This window comes from Centruroides sculpturatus, unplaced genomic scaffold, assembly GCF_000671375.1.
Source record: "Centruroides sculpturatus isolate CEXI.00-Female unplaced genomic scaffold, Cexi_2.0 scaffold14, whole genome shotgun sequence".
In the NCBI taxonomy this organism is placed as follows: domain Eukaryota; kingdom Metazoa; phylum Arthropoda; class Arachnida; order Scorpiones; family Buthidae; genus Centruroides; species Centruroides sculpturatus.
Genome location: NW_019384312.1, coordinates 1,230,815 through 1,247,505, shown reverse-complemented (window position 1 = coordinate 1,247,505; position 16,691 = coordinate 1,230,815). Strand labels below are relative to the sequence as shown.

The window sequence follows — 16,691 nt, the reverse complement described above, 5'->3', positions numbered from 1 at the left end:
ATTTCAGAAAAGGCTGAACATCAGTTCAAAGCAATGAACATCATGGTAGATCTTCAACCATCAAGTGCAGTGGTTGTGATGGAAGATCATAGAATAACACTCAGTGAATGGAGTGAGCATTTTGTATGGTTCAGTGCAAGCAATTGTGACTGATGAAATTGGCATGCATTGAGTGTGGCAAAATTTATTCCAAAGCTCCTCAGTCAAGACCAGAAGGAAAACTCTCTTCACATTACTCATGACATGCTTGAATATATCAATGCTGAACTTGATTTCATGAAGCTGATCATAACTGAAGATGAGACTTGGGTTTACAGATATGATCTTCAGACAATAACATAATTATTTCAGTGGAAAATGCCAAGGTCCTCATGGCCAAAGAAGGCATGGCAATCACATACCAAAGTAAAGGTCATATTGACTTTTTTTTTCAATTATCAGGTTATAGTTCATTATGAGTGCACCCCTCAAAGACAGGAGTATTATCTGATTAAAGGTTAGTAAAGGGTAGTTATTTTTTTAGTAAGTGCAGTTTGAGAAGAGTCTATTATCTGATTGTTTTACATTACCTAAGAGATGCTATTAGATACAAAAGACCACAACTCTGTCAGTCTGGTGACTGGTTCAGTCATCAAGATAATGCTCTGGCCCATGGATTGCATCTCATCCAGACATTCCTTGCAAAACATGCTATTGCATAGGAACAGTACCTTCCTCTCCCAGACATAGCTCCAGCTGAATTTTCGTTCTTTCCCAAATTCAAGATATTATACAAAATAAAGTGATTTCAGGATACAGAGAAGATCAAGACTAATGCAACAAAGCACCTGATGGAGATTTTGATAAATGATTTTGAAAATGCTTCCAACAGTGGAAGTATTGTTAGGAAAAGTGTGTGAAGTCAGAAGGGTCATATTTTGAAGTGGACTAGTGTTTGAACCTAATAGATACATGGATTTTTTTATTGATCTCAGACCAGATATCTTTTGATCAGATTTTGTAACTCTTTCTTCATTTTGCAGTTCTGCTACCATCCATCTTTTACAGTTTAAAAAAAGGGAAGGAAATGGTTCATCTATTATAACTGAATCTTATTCAATTATAATGGCTTCTTTTGAAAATTTCAGTTATAATATCATATTTATATTCATATTCATATTCATAATGGTTGTTATATTTGAATAAAAACATAGTGCAACTAACCCCCAAAAAACTGGGATTTTTTCTTATAATGATAAAAGCAAGCAAATATGGTATGCACATTCAGTAAAAAGATCAACAAATGAATTTCATTGAATAAAATGAAATTCATTTTTAGTTTTAGATGATCTTTTTCTATGGTTGTTTTACTGATAGTATGATTAATAACTTTTAATAAAATAATAATGATTATATAGATTTAATAAAGTGTAATACAGTAAACCCCCCTATAACACTGTAGATAATTCCATGTTATATGAATTCCATGTTGTACGAATCACTTAGATTTATACAAATATGTGTGCCAGGCTGTGAATGGCTCACGTATTTGTAAAATCTAAGTGACTCGTACAACATGGAATTTATATAACACTGAATTATCTACAGTGTTATAGGGGGTCTACTGTTTTGAATGGAAAGTTTTAACTGTAAATTTAAAATACTTTGTAATGTTTTACCGCAATTTAAAAGATTTTTGATAAATGCAAATTAACTGTAAGCAATAAATTTTAGTAAACATAGATGTCTTTATGTGCGTATATATTACAATAATGAAATAAAAAGTTAATTTTTGTAATTATTTTTTTATATCTTGGGTTTTTTAATAAATATTTATAATTTGAAATTTATGTATATATTATATATTAAAATATTAATGGAATGCTTGAATTATTTTATAGAAACAGTCTGAAGTTGGTGAATATATTAAGAATTTTGAGAATATGTCATCTATGGAATATGAATCAATAAATGATGAAAGGTTAATTATGTTTGTAAATTTAATTCTTAATTCTGAATAATAATAATAATAATAATGTTAACAAGATCTGCATTCATGGGTTAGGAATGTCATGACATTCACAACATAATAATAATTTAAATATGCATATTAATAATATATTATACAGGGAGGTTCAAAAGCAGGTATACAGTTTAGAATCTGAGAAATACAAATGTTTGGTGTTCATTATTATTATTATTTTTATTATCTTTTATAAGTTCGTATTCCTTATTTGTGATTTTAATTTGTACATAAAAATAAATGTTTTTCTTCCTGTATGTTTTTTTCCATAATAACAACTGTATACCTACTTTTGCACCCACTGCATATATAGTAAAAAATAAAAAGTATTTTAATATCCAAGTGTTAATATGTGACATATATAACATAAGAATTTTTTTATCAACTTTATTTTTATGTTATATAGTGGGTGATTGTAATTAAAATACCTCTGTTCAATACTGTCTAGAGAGAGATTTAGCAGTCCAAATGCAACCAAATCTTATATGGAGACATTTCAGGATATAGGGAAGAATTTCTTTAAAAAGAATTAGTGCTAAAACACTCTCCAATTTAAAACTTTTTGTGCTGCAAGCAATAAAAAAAAAGCAGTTTAATTTGTGGAGACACTTAAAAATGTGTCTCCACTTAAAAAGCTTTGAAAGGTAGTATTACACTGTATGAGAAGCATCTTAAAAAATTAATTAGTTAGTCATTGAACACATTCTTTGCTTTTAGGTTTCTTCACATCTTCAGTATGTGAAGAACATTGAGCAGTATCTTCATACTGCTAGCAAATATAGCATGAATACAGCATGAATGCATTGTACAAATAAATTGTTTGTTGCAGTGTCAAAAGTGTTGAATTTTGGTACTAATGTTTTTTTTTTTTCTTTTCTTTCAAAAATGCCTTTCTGCCCTGAAATATTACCATACCAAATTTAGTTATATATATATAATCACTTGGCATATGTAAATATATATACAGGAAATTGGAACTACGGGGATTTTGAACTTGGATAGTTCAAAATCCCAGTACTTTGTAATTGTATCATTTGTCTCAGTGGAAGATAATAGATAATTTGGTTAACATTAGTTCAATGCAACAAACATTTTGGTAGATCTTTAACTAGCAAGTACAGTACAGTGGTTGGTGATGGAAGATCATAGAATAACATGTGTATGAATTTGATTAGTTTGAAACAGAGCTATTTCAAAATTTGAAGTGAAAATTTTGTCTGAACTGTGATATGTGTATATTAACTCATTCATTTAGATCAAAATGTCTCCATATTATATGAGAATAATAGACCAAAAACAACTCTAATCTGGTCAATATGACTTTGCTTTTACAGTAACACATTTTAGGATGTCAACTTACTCGTGGACTACTCTTTTTTCTCTTAATTCATAAATTACAGCTGTGTTTTGGGATTGCAAGATTGGGCTACAAGTAGCAGATTGAGATATCTAGGCCATTACATTTGGGCAACTTGCTACTTTTTGGGCCACTTTAAAAATAATTTGTGCTACATTTTGAGAAATCTGCTTTACTTTTTATGAAACTTATCTGACAGCCTCTGAGGTATTCACCAGACACATGCTCTTTATCCACAGTTTATATTATTATTGTTATTAATTATTAATTAACAAAAATAGCATTCTGTATACATAGCTGTATTCCATTTGCCTCTTCCTTGTAAGAATACCTTGTTCTCATATTCAAAGAATGATGTATAACATACAAGATGCACAAGTTTCAGTATATGATTTTGATGTTTACGTGCATCATCAATGTTGGCAAACAGGAAATCCCTTATTGCACAAAAACAAGGAGGTATTTTATAGACGGATACATCGATTTGAAGTCTAAGACTGTCATGTATTCATTGTCTACCAGAGAAATGGTAATGGTAAATAAATCAATACCATTTTTCTCGTAGACAATCACATTTCTCTGATTGTGATTGTTTATGCGCATTGATGATGTGTGTAAACATCGCAATCATATACTGGAACTTGTGCATCTTGTATGTTATACATCATTCTTTGAATTTGAGAACAAAGTATTCTTACAAGGAAGAGGCATACCTACAGGCAGTCCCACATCAGTAATACTTTGTGAACTGGCGGTTCGACAATTAGAAAACAAGATTCTACCCAAATTTCAACACCTCATTATCTTATACGCTACATATGTTGACAATATCTTCATTATGTGGCAGAGAAAAACCAAAGCATTTTAAAGGCAATTTCTGCAGCATTTTTTAAAGGCAATCAATGATAACCCCCACGGATTACTCCTACAATTAGACCAGGAGAGTGAAACAACGCTTTTTGGACATTTCCATCTCTTACATATTTGGCGAGATTTGGACCAAAATATACAGGAAACCATGTTTTCAACCTGTTTTAATTACATAACTCTTTAGATCCTTGATAAGAAGGGCATATACACATTGTACCAGCATACAGGACACTATAACAGAGCTGAATTACATCTTAAAGATTGCAGAACAACGGGGTTATCTGATAGAAATGATTCAGAAGTTGATTGCAACCTTTCAAACATCAAAACATCAGCATACATAGACCAGAAATGAAGAGTGGTTTTAAATTATATCCCATTTTTAAGAAAGATACATAAAAATGCGGCCAGAGCTAATAATGTCGAGGTTGTATATTGACACAACCCAATGATATTCAGAATTTTAAGAAATGATAAGAAACCATATAACCATAATTTGACCGCAGGGATTTACTCCATCTCGTTAATCGACCAATGTTTTAAATCAGATCTGGTCTACATGGGTACCACTATGTGTAATTTACAACAATGTCTCAAAGAACATAAATACACAATTGATAAAAATTTTGATAATACGACACTGGCAGCTTACTCGCAACGTCAGGACATAAAAGTACAATGAGAGCAGGCAACCATCATCAGACTCACATCTAATATTCACACTATGAGATATATGAAAAAATTGGAGATTTTTAAAGCACACAAAATATCTGGTTGCATTAACCATAGAAATGTGGACAGCCTGTCTACTGCATGGTGATCCTTTTATGAAAGTTAATTTTTTTTAAGGGNGTATTTATTAATATTTATGTTATGTTTATATTTTTATGATTGTTATATTATAGTTATATAATTAATATTTATATATTTCAGTATAATGGAAAAAGAAAAAACTAAAGCCTTGGAAGAGAAAAGCTCAGATATCAATCTGTCTAATGAGAATATAAATCACAAAGAAGCCATTAATAGTAGAGAGTCCAAACTTAATTTAGATAAAATGAAAACTCTAAAAGAGAATGATTTAGATCAAACAAATATTAAATCAGAAGAAAAATTAGAAGTACAAAAAACAAATAAAGGAGAATCTAAACAGCAGTTCATACTAATAAATCGTACATCAGAGATTCAAGTAATTATAATTTTTTCTTGAATTTCTTAAAAATAGAGTTTAAAAATTTGCCCTATTTAAATAAATTTAAAATAATTCGTTTAAAATTGATTTTATTCGTCTAAATTGCGAATTATCTCTCTATATAATCTCAATATACATTCACTACTAGAGTATATTTGAGGATTTTTATTACAATGAAGTTTAGATGTAGGAATTAGATTTTTTGTAGTCATCATTGTTTTGATTTAATTTTAAACTTAAAGAATAAGGTTTTAGATTTGCTCTTTTAACAAATAGTTATATTCAGTTATAGCTATTGTAAAAAAATTAAACAAATAAATGAATAAAAAATTATCACAAATCTGATATTGAAATGTATAATGAGCAAGAATTTTCCACGGATACTGATTTAATAGACTTTTGCTTTTAGATATTTACTACATTGGTTAAAGCTCTATAGGAAAACTATAGTCAGAGTACATGTTAAAGATTAAGTAGCTTTGAAAATGATAAAAAATTCTGTTTTCAGATTTATACAAGATAATTTAAAAAAATGATTTATAAGATATTGATGAATTGAAGTCTCAACATATATATCTCTAATTTATGATGAATGTCTACCTTTTAACTGCTTTGAACATGTTGTTACATTGCTTATAGATCAAAAATAAAACTTTTTGATTGTAAAAAGTTAAAAGAATAGTTACGTATTCTTCACTTGCTTTCTCTTTTGTATTGTTTAATAAACTTCTATGGTAGTTTCTTTGAAGGAAGCTACACACCAACTAAAATATATCCTTTTTATTTTAGAAGATGTATATTGGATGCCTTTTTTGCCTCTTCAGTCCCTCTTTATATTAAAATTAATTTACAGTAATCATAAATGCAATTTATTTAAATAAATTGTAAATAATTATTCAAAATTCTATTTATCAGTTGCTATATTTTGTATTAAATTCAGTATAGTCTTTGCTTTAAATATTTAATTTTTTTCTCTGTTTTCTTCCTTTCATATTACTAAAATTATTGAATGTAATTTTAAATCTCTGCAACATTCTTTAAAAATTATGTTAAAAACTATTACAATATTTAAATATATTACTTACAGTATAGTATTTATTTTGAAACTATGTTTATTTTTAGAATGCTCGGTTAGCATTACCAATTTTACCTGAAGAACATGTAATAATGGAGGCACTATCTGAAAATCATGTGGTAATTATTTGTGGTCAAACAGGATGTGGAAAAACAACTCAAGTTCCTCAATTTTTATATGAAGCACGATATGCTAAGTATAAATGATTAAAATTTCATAATTTCTTTACTTGTATATGAAGAAATTTAATATGAAAATTATTTTCAGTGATAGAGGTATAATTGGCATAACTCAACCTCGTCGAATTGCAGCAACTTCTTTAGCTGAAAGAGTTGCATATGAAATGAATTTATCTAATAAAATAGTATCATATCAGATTCGTTTTGAAGGAAATGTTACAGAAGAAACAAAAATAAAATTTATGACTGATGGTATTTTATTGAAAGAAATACAAAAGGTTACTTTCTTTTTTTATTTTTAAAGTAATTATTATATAGTCATCTAGATTTTTATTACTTTTATTGTAAGAGAAAATGTTTTGATTATTATTCTATTCTAGGAATTACATTTTATATTTAGTATTTATATGTATTAAACACTATATTATAGTCAAATTCACAATGAGATTAGACGTTACTGAATTTTCACAAAATGTTTATATTACAAGTAAAACGTATGTACAGTTACAAAAGTTCACAAAACAAACATTTACAAAACATCAGTTGTAACAAAGTTCCAATACTTTTAATCCACGACAACAGGTCTGTCGAAAAGACACCTTGCGATGAACTTCTTCTTGCGTTAGTTACCGCACAACGAGACGAAACAATCTTCTAGGCCAGCTTAGACGAAGTTAGAACAAACATGAGTTCCCTTGATGTGTCCTAGGTGAACTAAACTTCCCGCCTAAACTCAATCCTTTTATACGGATTGAAGCAAATGGAATTCCACCAATCAGCGCTTAGTAGCGCTACAAGACCTCTGCTGGTGGTATGATGTTTTCCAGCCAATCCGCGGTCGAGTTTCCAAAAGTTGTCTGATCGGCATTCCCATGGTGACAACCGTCGTTCATTTGAAAATACGGAAAAGCGTGGGAAATCGTGTAAAGGACGATTTTACCCCGACAATTATATATAGTATAATTNATAAAATAATTTGTTATATTTAAATAAGAGGTTAAACTGCCATCTTGTACTAATAATAATTATAACAATTTTTGAATTAAATTTAATAATTATCATTGGATGTGGATGCCCCTGTAAAGAGACAGCCAATCATTGGACATCTCTTTTAAGGGACAGAAAGGTTTATGATTTCATACAAATTCAGGTTATAAATACAAAAAACTGTAGTAAGCACATTTTAGAAGACACAACACTCACAGATGACATCTGTAGGAAATGCCACATCTATAATATATTAACATTAGGAAATTCTACATCTACAACACATGCTAAAAAACTATACAGCATATTACATTGAGTTACAAGCTTTTCACACAAACAGATTACAGTGACATAACTAAATAGCAAATGTTATAAGTAAGCCTCTGTGGAGAATGGACGAGATATTTATTGTGCCAATAGTCATTGCACAGACATTACATCACATACACAAACAATTATTTATTGTGACATTGTCACAATGTTAGGCTGCAATTTTTAATCATTTTTAATTTATTTAATTTAAAATATATGCTGTCTATCTCAAATTAGTAGTGGCTTGCCCCTGTACTGTACTTCATACTTTTCCTTTAACAATAGAGTTGTGCCAGTCATCTTCTAACACCTTTTGGGTGAAAACTTTTGAATTGAAATAACATACGTGGGGAGGACCAAAAAAACCCAGATTTTTTGTATAAAAACTTTATTTATTAACTTTTTTTACAAAATTTCTTCAGTCACCTTCAAAGTATTCTCTATTAGATGTGATGCACTTGTGAAGTCTTTTCCCCCACTGTTTGAAGCATCTCTGGAACTCTTCAATCTTGATATCATCCAGTGCCCTTAGGGAAGCTGTTTTTACCGCATCCACATCATCAAAACACTTTCCTTTTAGATTTTTTTTCATTCTCGGAAACAGAAAAGTCGCATGGGGCTAGGTCTGGTGAATACAGAGGATGGGGAACGACAGGCCATCCCTGAGAGGCCAAATAGTGGGTCACTCGTAAGGCCGTGTGTGTAGAGGCATTGTCATGATGAAGGAACCAGACACCTGATCGCCAAAGTTTCAGGCATTTCCTTTGCACATCCTCTTGCAGACGCCTTAACACTTTTTTGGTGGATTTTTTCAACGTTTTCATCATTTTGAAATGTTGAAGGATGCCCAGAACTTCACAGGCAGAACAAAATAACAGTAAGAGAAACACAACACTATGCTTAAATGTAAACCTACAAACTGATGCCATTTGCACAGCTGTTTCGTGAAGGTCTCTAGTAACCCCATGTAATGGGAGAACTCTCTACTATGTCTACGAATGGCAGCGCGTTCTCAGTTCGGTTTTTTTTTTTGGGGTCCCCCTTGTAACTTCTGGTTTGCATCAGAAGTTCGTATATAGTTAATCAGGGCATCTAGCCCCTAAGGTTTCCATATCTTATCTCATCTTTCATCTATCTAACTCCACTCTTGAGATTAAGGAAAGACAGACAAACGACAGTGGGAATTTACAGGTCTACAATTTTTTCAAATTGCATCCAATTACTTAAAAGTCTTGAAACATTAGAACTTCACAACAACACTTACATCACTCTACAAAAGGCTGTCATACTAAACGTGTTACAAAGTCAGGAATTCTTAAACACAGATGCATACACAAACAGCTTGTAAACAAACATTTTTTTTGTAGTTATGTCTTGACTTTGATTTGGTATAGCACCAGACACTGGTATATATGCCATGTAGTATACATTCCAATAACACCATATACAATATTTACTTGAATGTAAGACACTTTTTTAGGTTTTAGTATCTCTGAAAAAAAAGGATGCATCTTAGATTTGATGATGTCTTAGATTTCATGTGATATGTCATAATTAGTAATCTCTAATGCTGTGCATCTTATTTCTCTGTCACTAATTCCATTGCATAATTTTAATGATTTTATTAGACTAATATTTGTAATATGAAACATTTAAGAGGTTAACTTTGCACAGTCTCATTAATCTATTACTGTAACATCATAAGTACTTGGATTAACATCTTAGAAAAAGTTGTGCAGTACTCTGTTAAGAAATGTTGCATTTCTGATGCTTTAAATGGCATTGAATTGGAATGTTTGGGAAGATATAAACATCGAATCCATTGTTGATTAGTGAAGTTTCAGTTTACTATGCTAATCAACACTGGATCTGATATTGACCAATTCACATCTCACATGCAATCGTACTCAATTAACTTAGTTGTTATATATGTGTAGTTTTAGATTTAGTAAACAAACTAAAACTACACATATAATAATTAAGACAAAAACTAATACTGAGGAATGTGACTAAAACAACATTATTGCTGATTCAGAAGAGCCTAACATGGTTAATGAAGAAGTTTTTGATTTTGATACCACAAAGATGATGATACTTAGCGTTTTACTTGCAATAAATACCAATCATTTCTGTTGATATAAGTTTGTCTCAAATTATCTATTTAAAAAAAAACATTTTAGGTGAGCATGTAGAAATTGCAATCTTAGATTTGAGTAAATATGGTAATTATGTGATTGACCTACAGAAAACAAGTGGAAAAGGTCTAAAAATTAGGTATGTGTTTACATATCTTTGGTAATTTTGGAGAAAAATGGAAGATGAATGTATCCTCAGCAAACAAAGGAATTGTTACATTTTCTAAAGATGTTCTTATTGAGATTATTAAAGATGCTCTATTTATTGAGTTTATAATTGAAATTTAAAATTGACAAATAATCTGCACCATTGGATAACTTGCATCTGTTTTCAAATTTTTAAATACAATCAATAGGTTATCCTGAAAATTATAGTACTTAAGCTAATAATTTTAGGAATATATGGCTCAAGATTTTTCCAATATTTAAAAATGTTACAAATGTTATTTATTAAATAAAATCGTCTACATATTTCAGGATTTCCTTTTAACAAAATATAATGTAATTGTAATTGATGAAGCCCATGAAAGAAGTATGCATTCAGATCTTTTGATTGGATTATTATCAGGAGTTGTACGATTAAGGGCAAAAGTAAGTAAAATAAAATCTAAAAATGTTTTAGAAATTTTTGATATTATCAATAAATTTTATTTTGTACATTTTAATTACTGTTTGAACTTGTAAGAAAAATTAAATTTTTTATTTTTGAAGACTGATATTGCACATTATAAGTGTTATGACAAAAGTATTATTTTAAGTTGTTTTCAATTTAAATGAATCATGAGATTTAGTGTAAGTTTAACAATTAATTTGCTGTAGAGAGATACTATTTTGTTATAAAATAGTTTGATTTAGTGCAAAGAAAATATTTTTAATTATTAGTACAATAAAAAGTGATTAAAAGATACATTTTAGAAATTTTTATCTCAAACTTTTATATATTAAAAATAATTTATGAGCTTAAATTTTCAACAGATGAAGTTGTCTATCCTAACTTATTTTAATTTAAGTTTATAAAAACATTTATTTCAAATACATTTTTGAAATACTGTCTACTTTGACACTTGTCTTACATTAGCATAATAAGTAACAAAACTTAATAATTTATGTCTTGAATGCATTAAGCGAATTAAATACACTTTTCCAAATGAATTAAATAAGCTTTGTACATTTAATTCATTTAGACAAAGATTGAAGTGTAATTTTTTAAATAATTGTTAGTATAAATTCTTTCAGCATATTCTATAATAAAGATTTTTTCTTAAAGATATCTATCAAATCTTTCTGTAAATATATTAATCTATTTCAATATTCTTTAAACTTTTGTCATTCATGTATTCCATTTCACTAAATTTGGTTTGGATGGAACTTTATAATAAGGTAACTTTTAACTAGGAAAAATTGATTAAATTAAATATTAAACATGGGTTAAATAATTAAGTACAGATAATTTACTCACTCACTGGTTTAGTCCGGTTGAGTGGCAGTCTTCCCCACTTAACTGGAGAATGTTGCATTTTTATTAATATAGACTTTTCCTTATTACTATTAGTATATCCAACAGTTAGTCTTCTTTAACAGATCAAAAAAAGTGTTAAATAATTTAGTTAATTCTTGAAGTTAACATTGCAAATGAAGTGCTTGCAGAAAGTTGCCAACAGCTCTGACGGTTCAATACAGATAATTTAAAAATTATGAATTTTAAAAAATTTTTATTTTTAAACTTTAAACATATTTAAGTTATAATAAAGTTTTATTTATTTTTTTATACACTGTCAAAGTAACAATTTTTTAGAATCTCAGAGTTTTGTAAATTATGATTTTAATAGTTTAAATTAATTTTTCATTTTTTTCTAGAAAGGAAATCCTCTTAAAATGATTATTATGTCAGCAACACTTAGGATTCAGGATTTTGTAGAAAATAAAAGTTTATTTGAAAAACCACCTCCAGTTATAAAGGTAAATTGGACAGTTTTGTAAATTTAATATAATTTTTTTCTATTTAATAGAATTTTATTAAATTCAACAAAAAAATATAATTTTCATTCTAGGAAGTAATATAATTTTCTATATTTTATTGTAAATTATTTTCAAAATTAAATTAAAACTGATTTACATGTTGTTGTAATAATATATTTCATTTCATAATCTTTATATTTATTAACTTTTTGTAATCTATTTCTTATTGAAAACATTTTCATTTCCTATACTTTATTTTTAATTATAACAAAAGTTTGAAATTTTACAGGTCAATTTTTAAAACAGCTCTTGAGATATTTTAAATCTAAAATTAAACATTATAAAAGTTTATTTTCAAATAAATAAATACAAGATGGTAATAAAAGTTAGCATAAATATTGATGTTAAGATAGATAAAAAAGAAATACTAGAAAACTCCTATATTCAAATATGGAAACATATTTCAAAAGAAGGAAAAGTATATCAAAAGAGATATACAGGTTTGACAGAGTTATGTTCCTATGACTAGGTTCTTAAGTGAATTGGTTGATAGATGAGGAGCTGAATAATTTTTACTTTCCTGGCTGTTATATATTAATATAACAGAGGGAAAGTGTGGCAGTTGGTCAAAAAATGACCCACCAAGATTTTTACGTTTTTGGACTCTGCACCTTGGAATGTCAAGAAATCCAAAAAAATTCAGAGGTTTTTTCTATATGTATGGATGTCTGCGTATGTGTGGCATGATTTTGTTTGCCCTCTTTGAAGCTTACTAGCTCTTGTGTTTTTTGTCAAAATTTTCTGAAATTTTTGCAGGGAAGTTTGTATATTAGGGGATTGGTGCTATTAAATTTTGGTGGTTAAAGGTTGAGGGGGTTGAGTGATAAAGTAGTTTGTGTCATATCTCAAGTAGGGTCTGACTTAATGATGATTTTACTGAAATGAAAGGAAGGAAAAACTCACTGAGTACAGCATTAATAGTTTTTTTATATTGCTAGTGCTTTCAATGAACTTATATTTGTCATCAGGTGAACAGAATTTAAAATCAAATATGACTGTTCTAACATGAGTGGAACACATATTATTTAAAATTAAAAATAAAGAATTAAAAACCATTATGAGCATGCTATAAAAAAGTTCTTTTTAATAAAATATCATAACAGATTGTACCACCAAATGTTGCCAGGAAAGTTAAGCAATTCATTGCTGAATTTTTATTTATTCTGAATAAGGAAAAAGTGTAAAGGAAACTCCAACTTGATAACTGTTTTAATTTGCACCTCTTATATATTACAAAATGTAAAAATACAATCAGAAAAAAAAAAATTAAAGTTTATTCATAATAAGAGTACATTCATATTAATATTTTAACCATCAAATCGTTCAAAATGCGGTAGTGATTCAAGGTCGTTAGCGTCATCAGAGTTATCTGGAGCTGTAGATGGTCGAGGTAATGGAGATGGCAATGAGGAAATGGAAGTACTTTTAGGAGTAGGAAGGGGTGTAGCTTTTGAGAAGAATCTCATTATTTGATCTGCTTTGTAAGTTTCTTTTCTTCTTCATAAATTTGATGCTAGCATCATAAAAGTTCATTCATTTGCCATTCCGCTTTTGTGAACTGTTCATGTTCAACATTCAGATCCATACTTTCTAGTTCTAATATAGCTGCATTCATTTTCGAGAATACACCAACCAGCTTTTTACAGTAAACTTTTTTATACTTTCATTTTTTGTTTGCTTCTTCCTCTTCCAACTGTTGCTACCATGTTTCCCTGAAAATAAGACATCCACAGAAAATAAGACCTAGCACAGGTTTTGCTGAATTGCAAAATATAAGACCTCCCCCTGAAAGTAAGACCTAGCGAAGTTTTCTTTTAGACATAACGGTCATTGACAGATGGTTCAAAGTGGCCATTGGTTTTTTGAAAGTACAGCCACTGATCGGTCAGCAGACAATTACGCCACACGGCATGATTTGCATAAAACTATGGCTTGGGAATCACAGATTTGCATAACGTTACGGCTGGAGATGGCTAATTGGTCGGCCGGGAATCATGCTACATGACATTTGCATAGTGCTACGGTTCAGTAAGCACTAATTGGTCATCGAGTCCGATGTTGACGCTATAAAAAGGCGACAGTTTGACACACTGGATATACGTCACTCTCGTCTAAGTTCGACTTGGGAATATTTTTGTTCAATAATAAATGTGAATTCTTCTTCCTGGAAAAAATAAGACATTCCCTGAAAATAAGACATAAAACATTTTTCAGAGCAAAAATTAATATAAGACACTGTCTTATTTTCGGGGAAACACGGTATGCTTTTGATTTTATTAAATCTCTGTTAGTTAGCTCTTCCTCTACACATTCCACTAATTCTTCAATATCTTCCACTCAACATCCAGATTAAGCAAAATAGTAATTTACACAATTGTTTTATATATGACATCAATATACTTGTTTTTGTCAAACTCTTCAAAATTATTCATGAAACATTCTAATCATTTTTTTCCATATGCTTTGCATATGTCTTTCTGTCACTCCCTCCCAAGCTGATTTAATGTTCTTTATGCAGTATAAAATGTTATATGATTTCTAAAAAATCAGAAAGAGTTACTTCACCACTTTCAATTACTGCTACAGCTTTGGAAAAAGTAGTGTGCAAATATTATGCTTTTAAACATTAACTATAACCCTGTGGTTCATAGGCTGTAGGATAGAAGTTGTGTTTTTAGGCAGATTACCTTTACATCCGGGCACAGATCATCAAGATGCCAGGAGTGGTTTGAAGCATTATCAAACAGCTTGATAATTTAAAAACACTTACACAACCAAAAATCCAACTTATGAAACACAATGATGGAGAAAAACAAACATTTTCAATTGCTTTTAGCAATCATCCTTGAGTTAAAGAACTTATTTGGAAACGTATAACAGAATAGAACATATGATGGAATGTAATCGTTTAAAATATAAAACAAACATTTGATTGGCCGTCAGATGTCATGTGTTTGTATTGGGATGTAAATATCTAGATGTAAAAGTAATATTAAATATCCAATAATGCCCTCCATGCTGGAGATAACATTTTGTTGTCCTTGTAGTTGATAGCCATGTTGTTTCTATTGGCCTTGTAAATTTCCAGTATTTCCAAGTATTTAAGTAGAGGAGGCTCCCATGTGTGGTGAATGTGCATTATCAATGTTCATGTGCATATCCTTGTCTAAGACATATGTGGCTGAAGCCTTTTATTAATTGAAATGAGATGTTCTTGCAAACGCTGTTTTATTGGATGTATTGTAGCTCTAATGTATTGTAAGTGTCAGCCATCTCTGTTGTCCTGAAGCAATATGGAGTCCTGAAAGTAATATCTTATTGTGAGGGTCTTTGGTGTTTCTAAGAAGCATATAGATGGCGGAACGGGGTTCCTTCTGTAGACCATGGAAAGGTTATTGTTTCCTGCCACTTCTTGGTATATAGCCATCAGGATCTTGTTATACTGCACAACCTTCAGTTTATGTTCTGCCTTTCTTGTATTTTGGTCTTGCTCTCCATATTTGTTCACTAAACTTTTTATTAATCTAGGTGGGTACTCATGCTGGATAGCCAGCTGTTTTTATTTACCCCAATTAATGAGTTCTCTTCTTGAAAGTAGAAGAGTGTGTGAACACCCTTATAACTAAAGCTCTAAAAGCACCTTCTTTATATTGGAAGGGATCATATGAGGAGGATGGGATGAAAATTGGATTGTACGTGGGTTTGCGGTACATAGATGTGTAAATTCTACCATCCTGTATGCATATGTTGTTATCCAGTAAAAAGAACAACAGATATATGATGCTGTTCCATACATAAGTGGAGGCCCAACACAATTTTGAATTTTTATGATTGGCTGCCTCTGATATATCAATACATTAGGTATTCTTACCAAAAGAAAATAGAACAAATTACAGTAATAACAAATTTTTAAAATGTAGAATAAATGCACGTTTGTGCACAAGTGCTATATCGTTTAGTATTACAGAAAGCCATCATATAGCTATATCACTGGAAAAACATCAATGTCATAAATTTTCTGTGTCAATCATTTTCCCACATCAGTGGTTTTTTCCCCCAAGTTCCACCAAAAATGATGGATTTAGGTTTCACTGTATCTCATAAATTGTTTTAATTTTCATTTTGTAATTCTGTATTCTAGTTTGGAATTTATTTTAATATACAGTAGAGCAGTGTTCCGCAACTGGTGTGCCGTCACATGGTAAAAGTGTGACGTGAACTTTTACATATTCTGTTAATTTCAAGTTTTATTTATATATTTTTATCACAGTTGTTGTGTTTCTTATGCTTGTATTCCATACTCTGCCACAGCACTGATGAAATAAGATGATGTTTGTTTATTTTTACAAGCCACGCATTTTTATGTATTCTAAGAAATTATATGTAAAATTAATTTGCTCACAGGTAGGTGTTGATGTCTGTTTAATAACAATAATAATAGGTTAGTGGCATTACGTAATTCTATTAATAGTAGAATATACGTTTTTGAGGGGAATAACATTTTGGTGTGCCGTGGGTGAGTCATGGGTGTGCCGCAAGTAGAAAAAGGTTGCGGAACACTGC

General features: G+C 29.9%; 1 protein-coding gene across 1 annotated transcript in view; it reads left to right on the top strand.

Moving 5' to 3' along the window:
- Positions 1-16,691, top strand: part of LOC111621879 (probable ATP-dependent RNA helicase DHX37) — a 68,136-nt gene that overhangs the window by 13,499 nt on the left and 37,946 nt on the right. The window contains exons 7-12 of the mRNA XM_023364138.1: positions 1,881-1,960; positions 5,163-5,418; positions 6,544-6,692; positions 6,764-6,953; positions 10,587-10,700; positions 11,967-12,068. Coding sequence (XP_023219906.1) covers positions 1,881-1,960; positions 5,163-5,418; positions 6,544-6,692; positions 6,764-6,953; positions 10,587-10,700; positions 11,967-12,068 — 891 coding nt within the window. The remainder of the gene's footprint in view (positions 1-1,880; positions 1,961-5,162; positions 5,419-6,543; positions 6,693-6,763; positions 6,954-10,586; positions 10,701-11,966; positions 12,069-16,691) is intronic.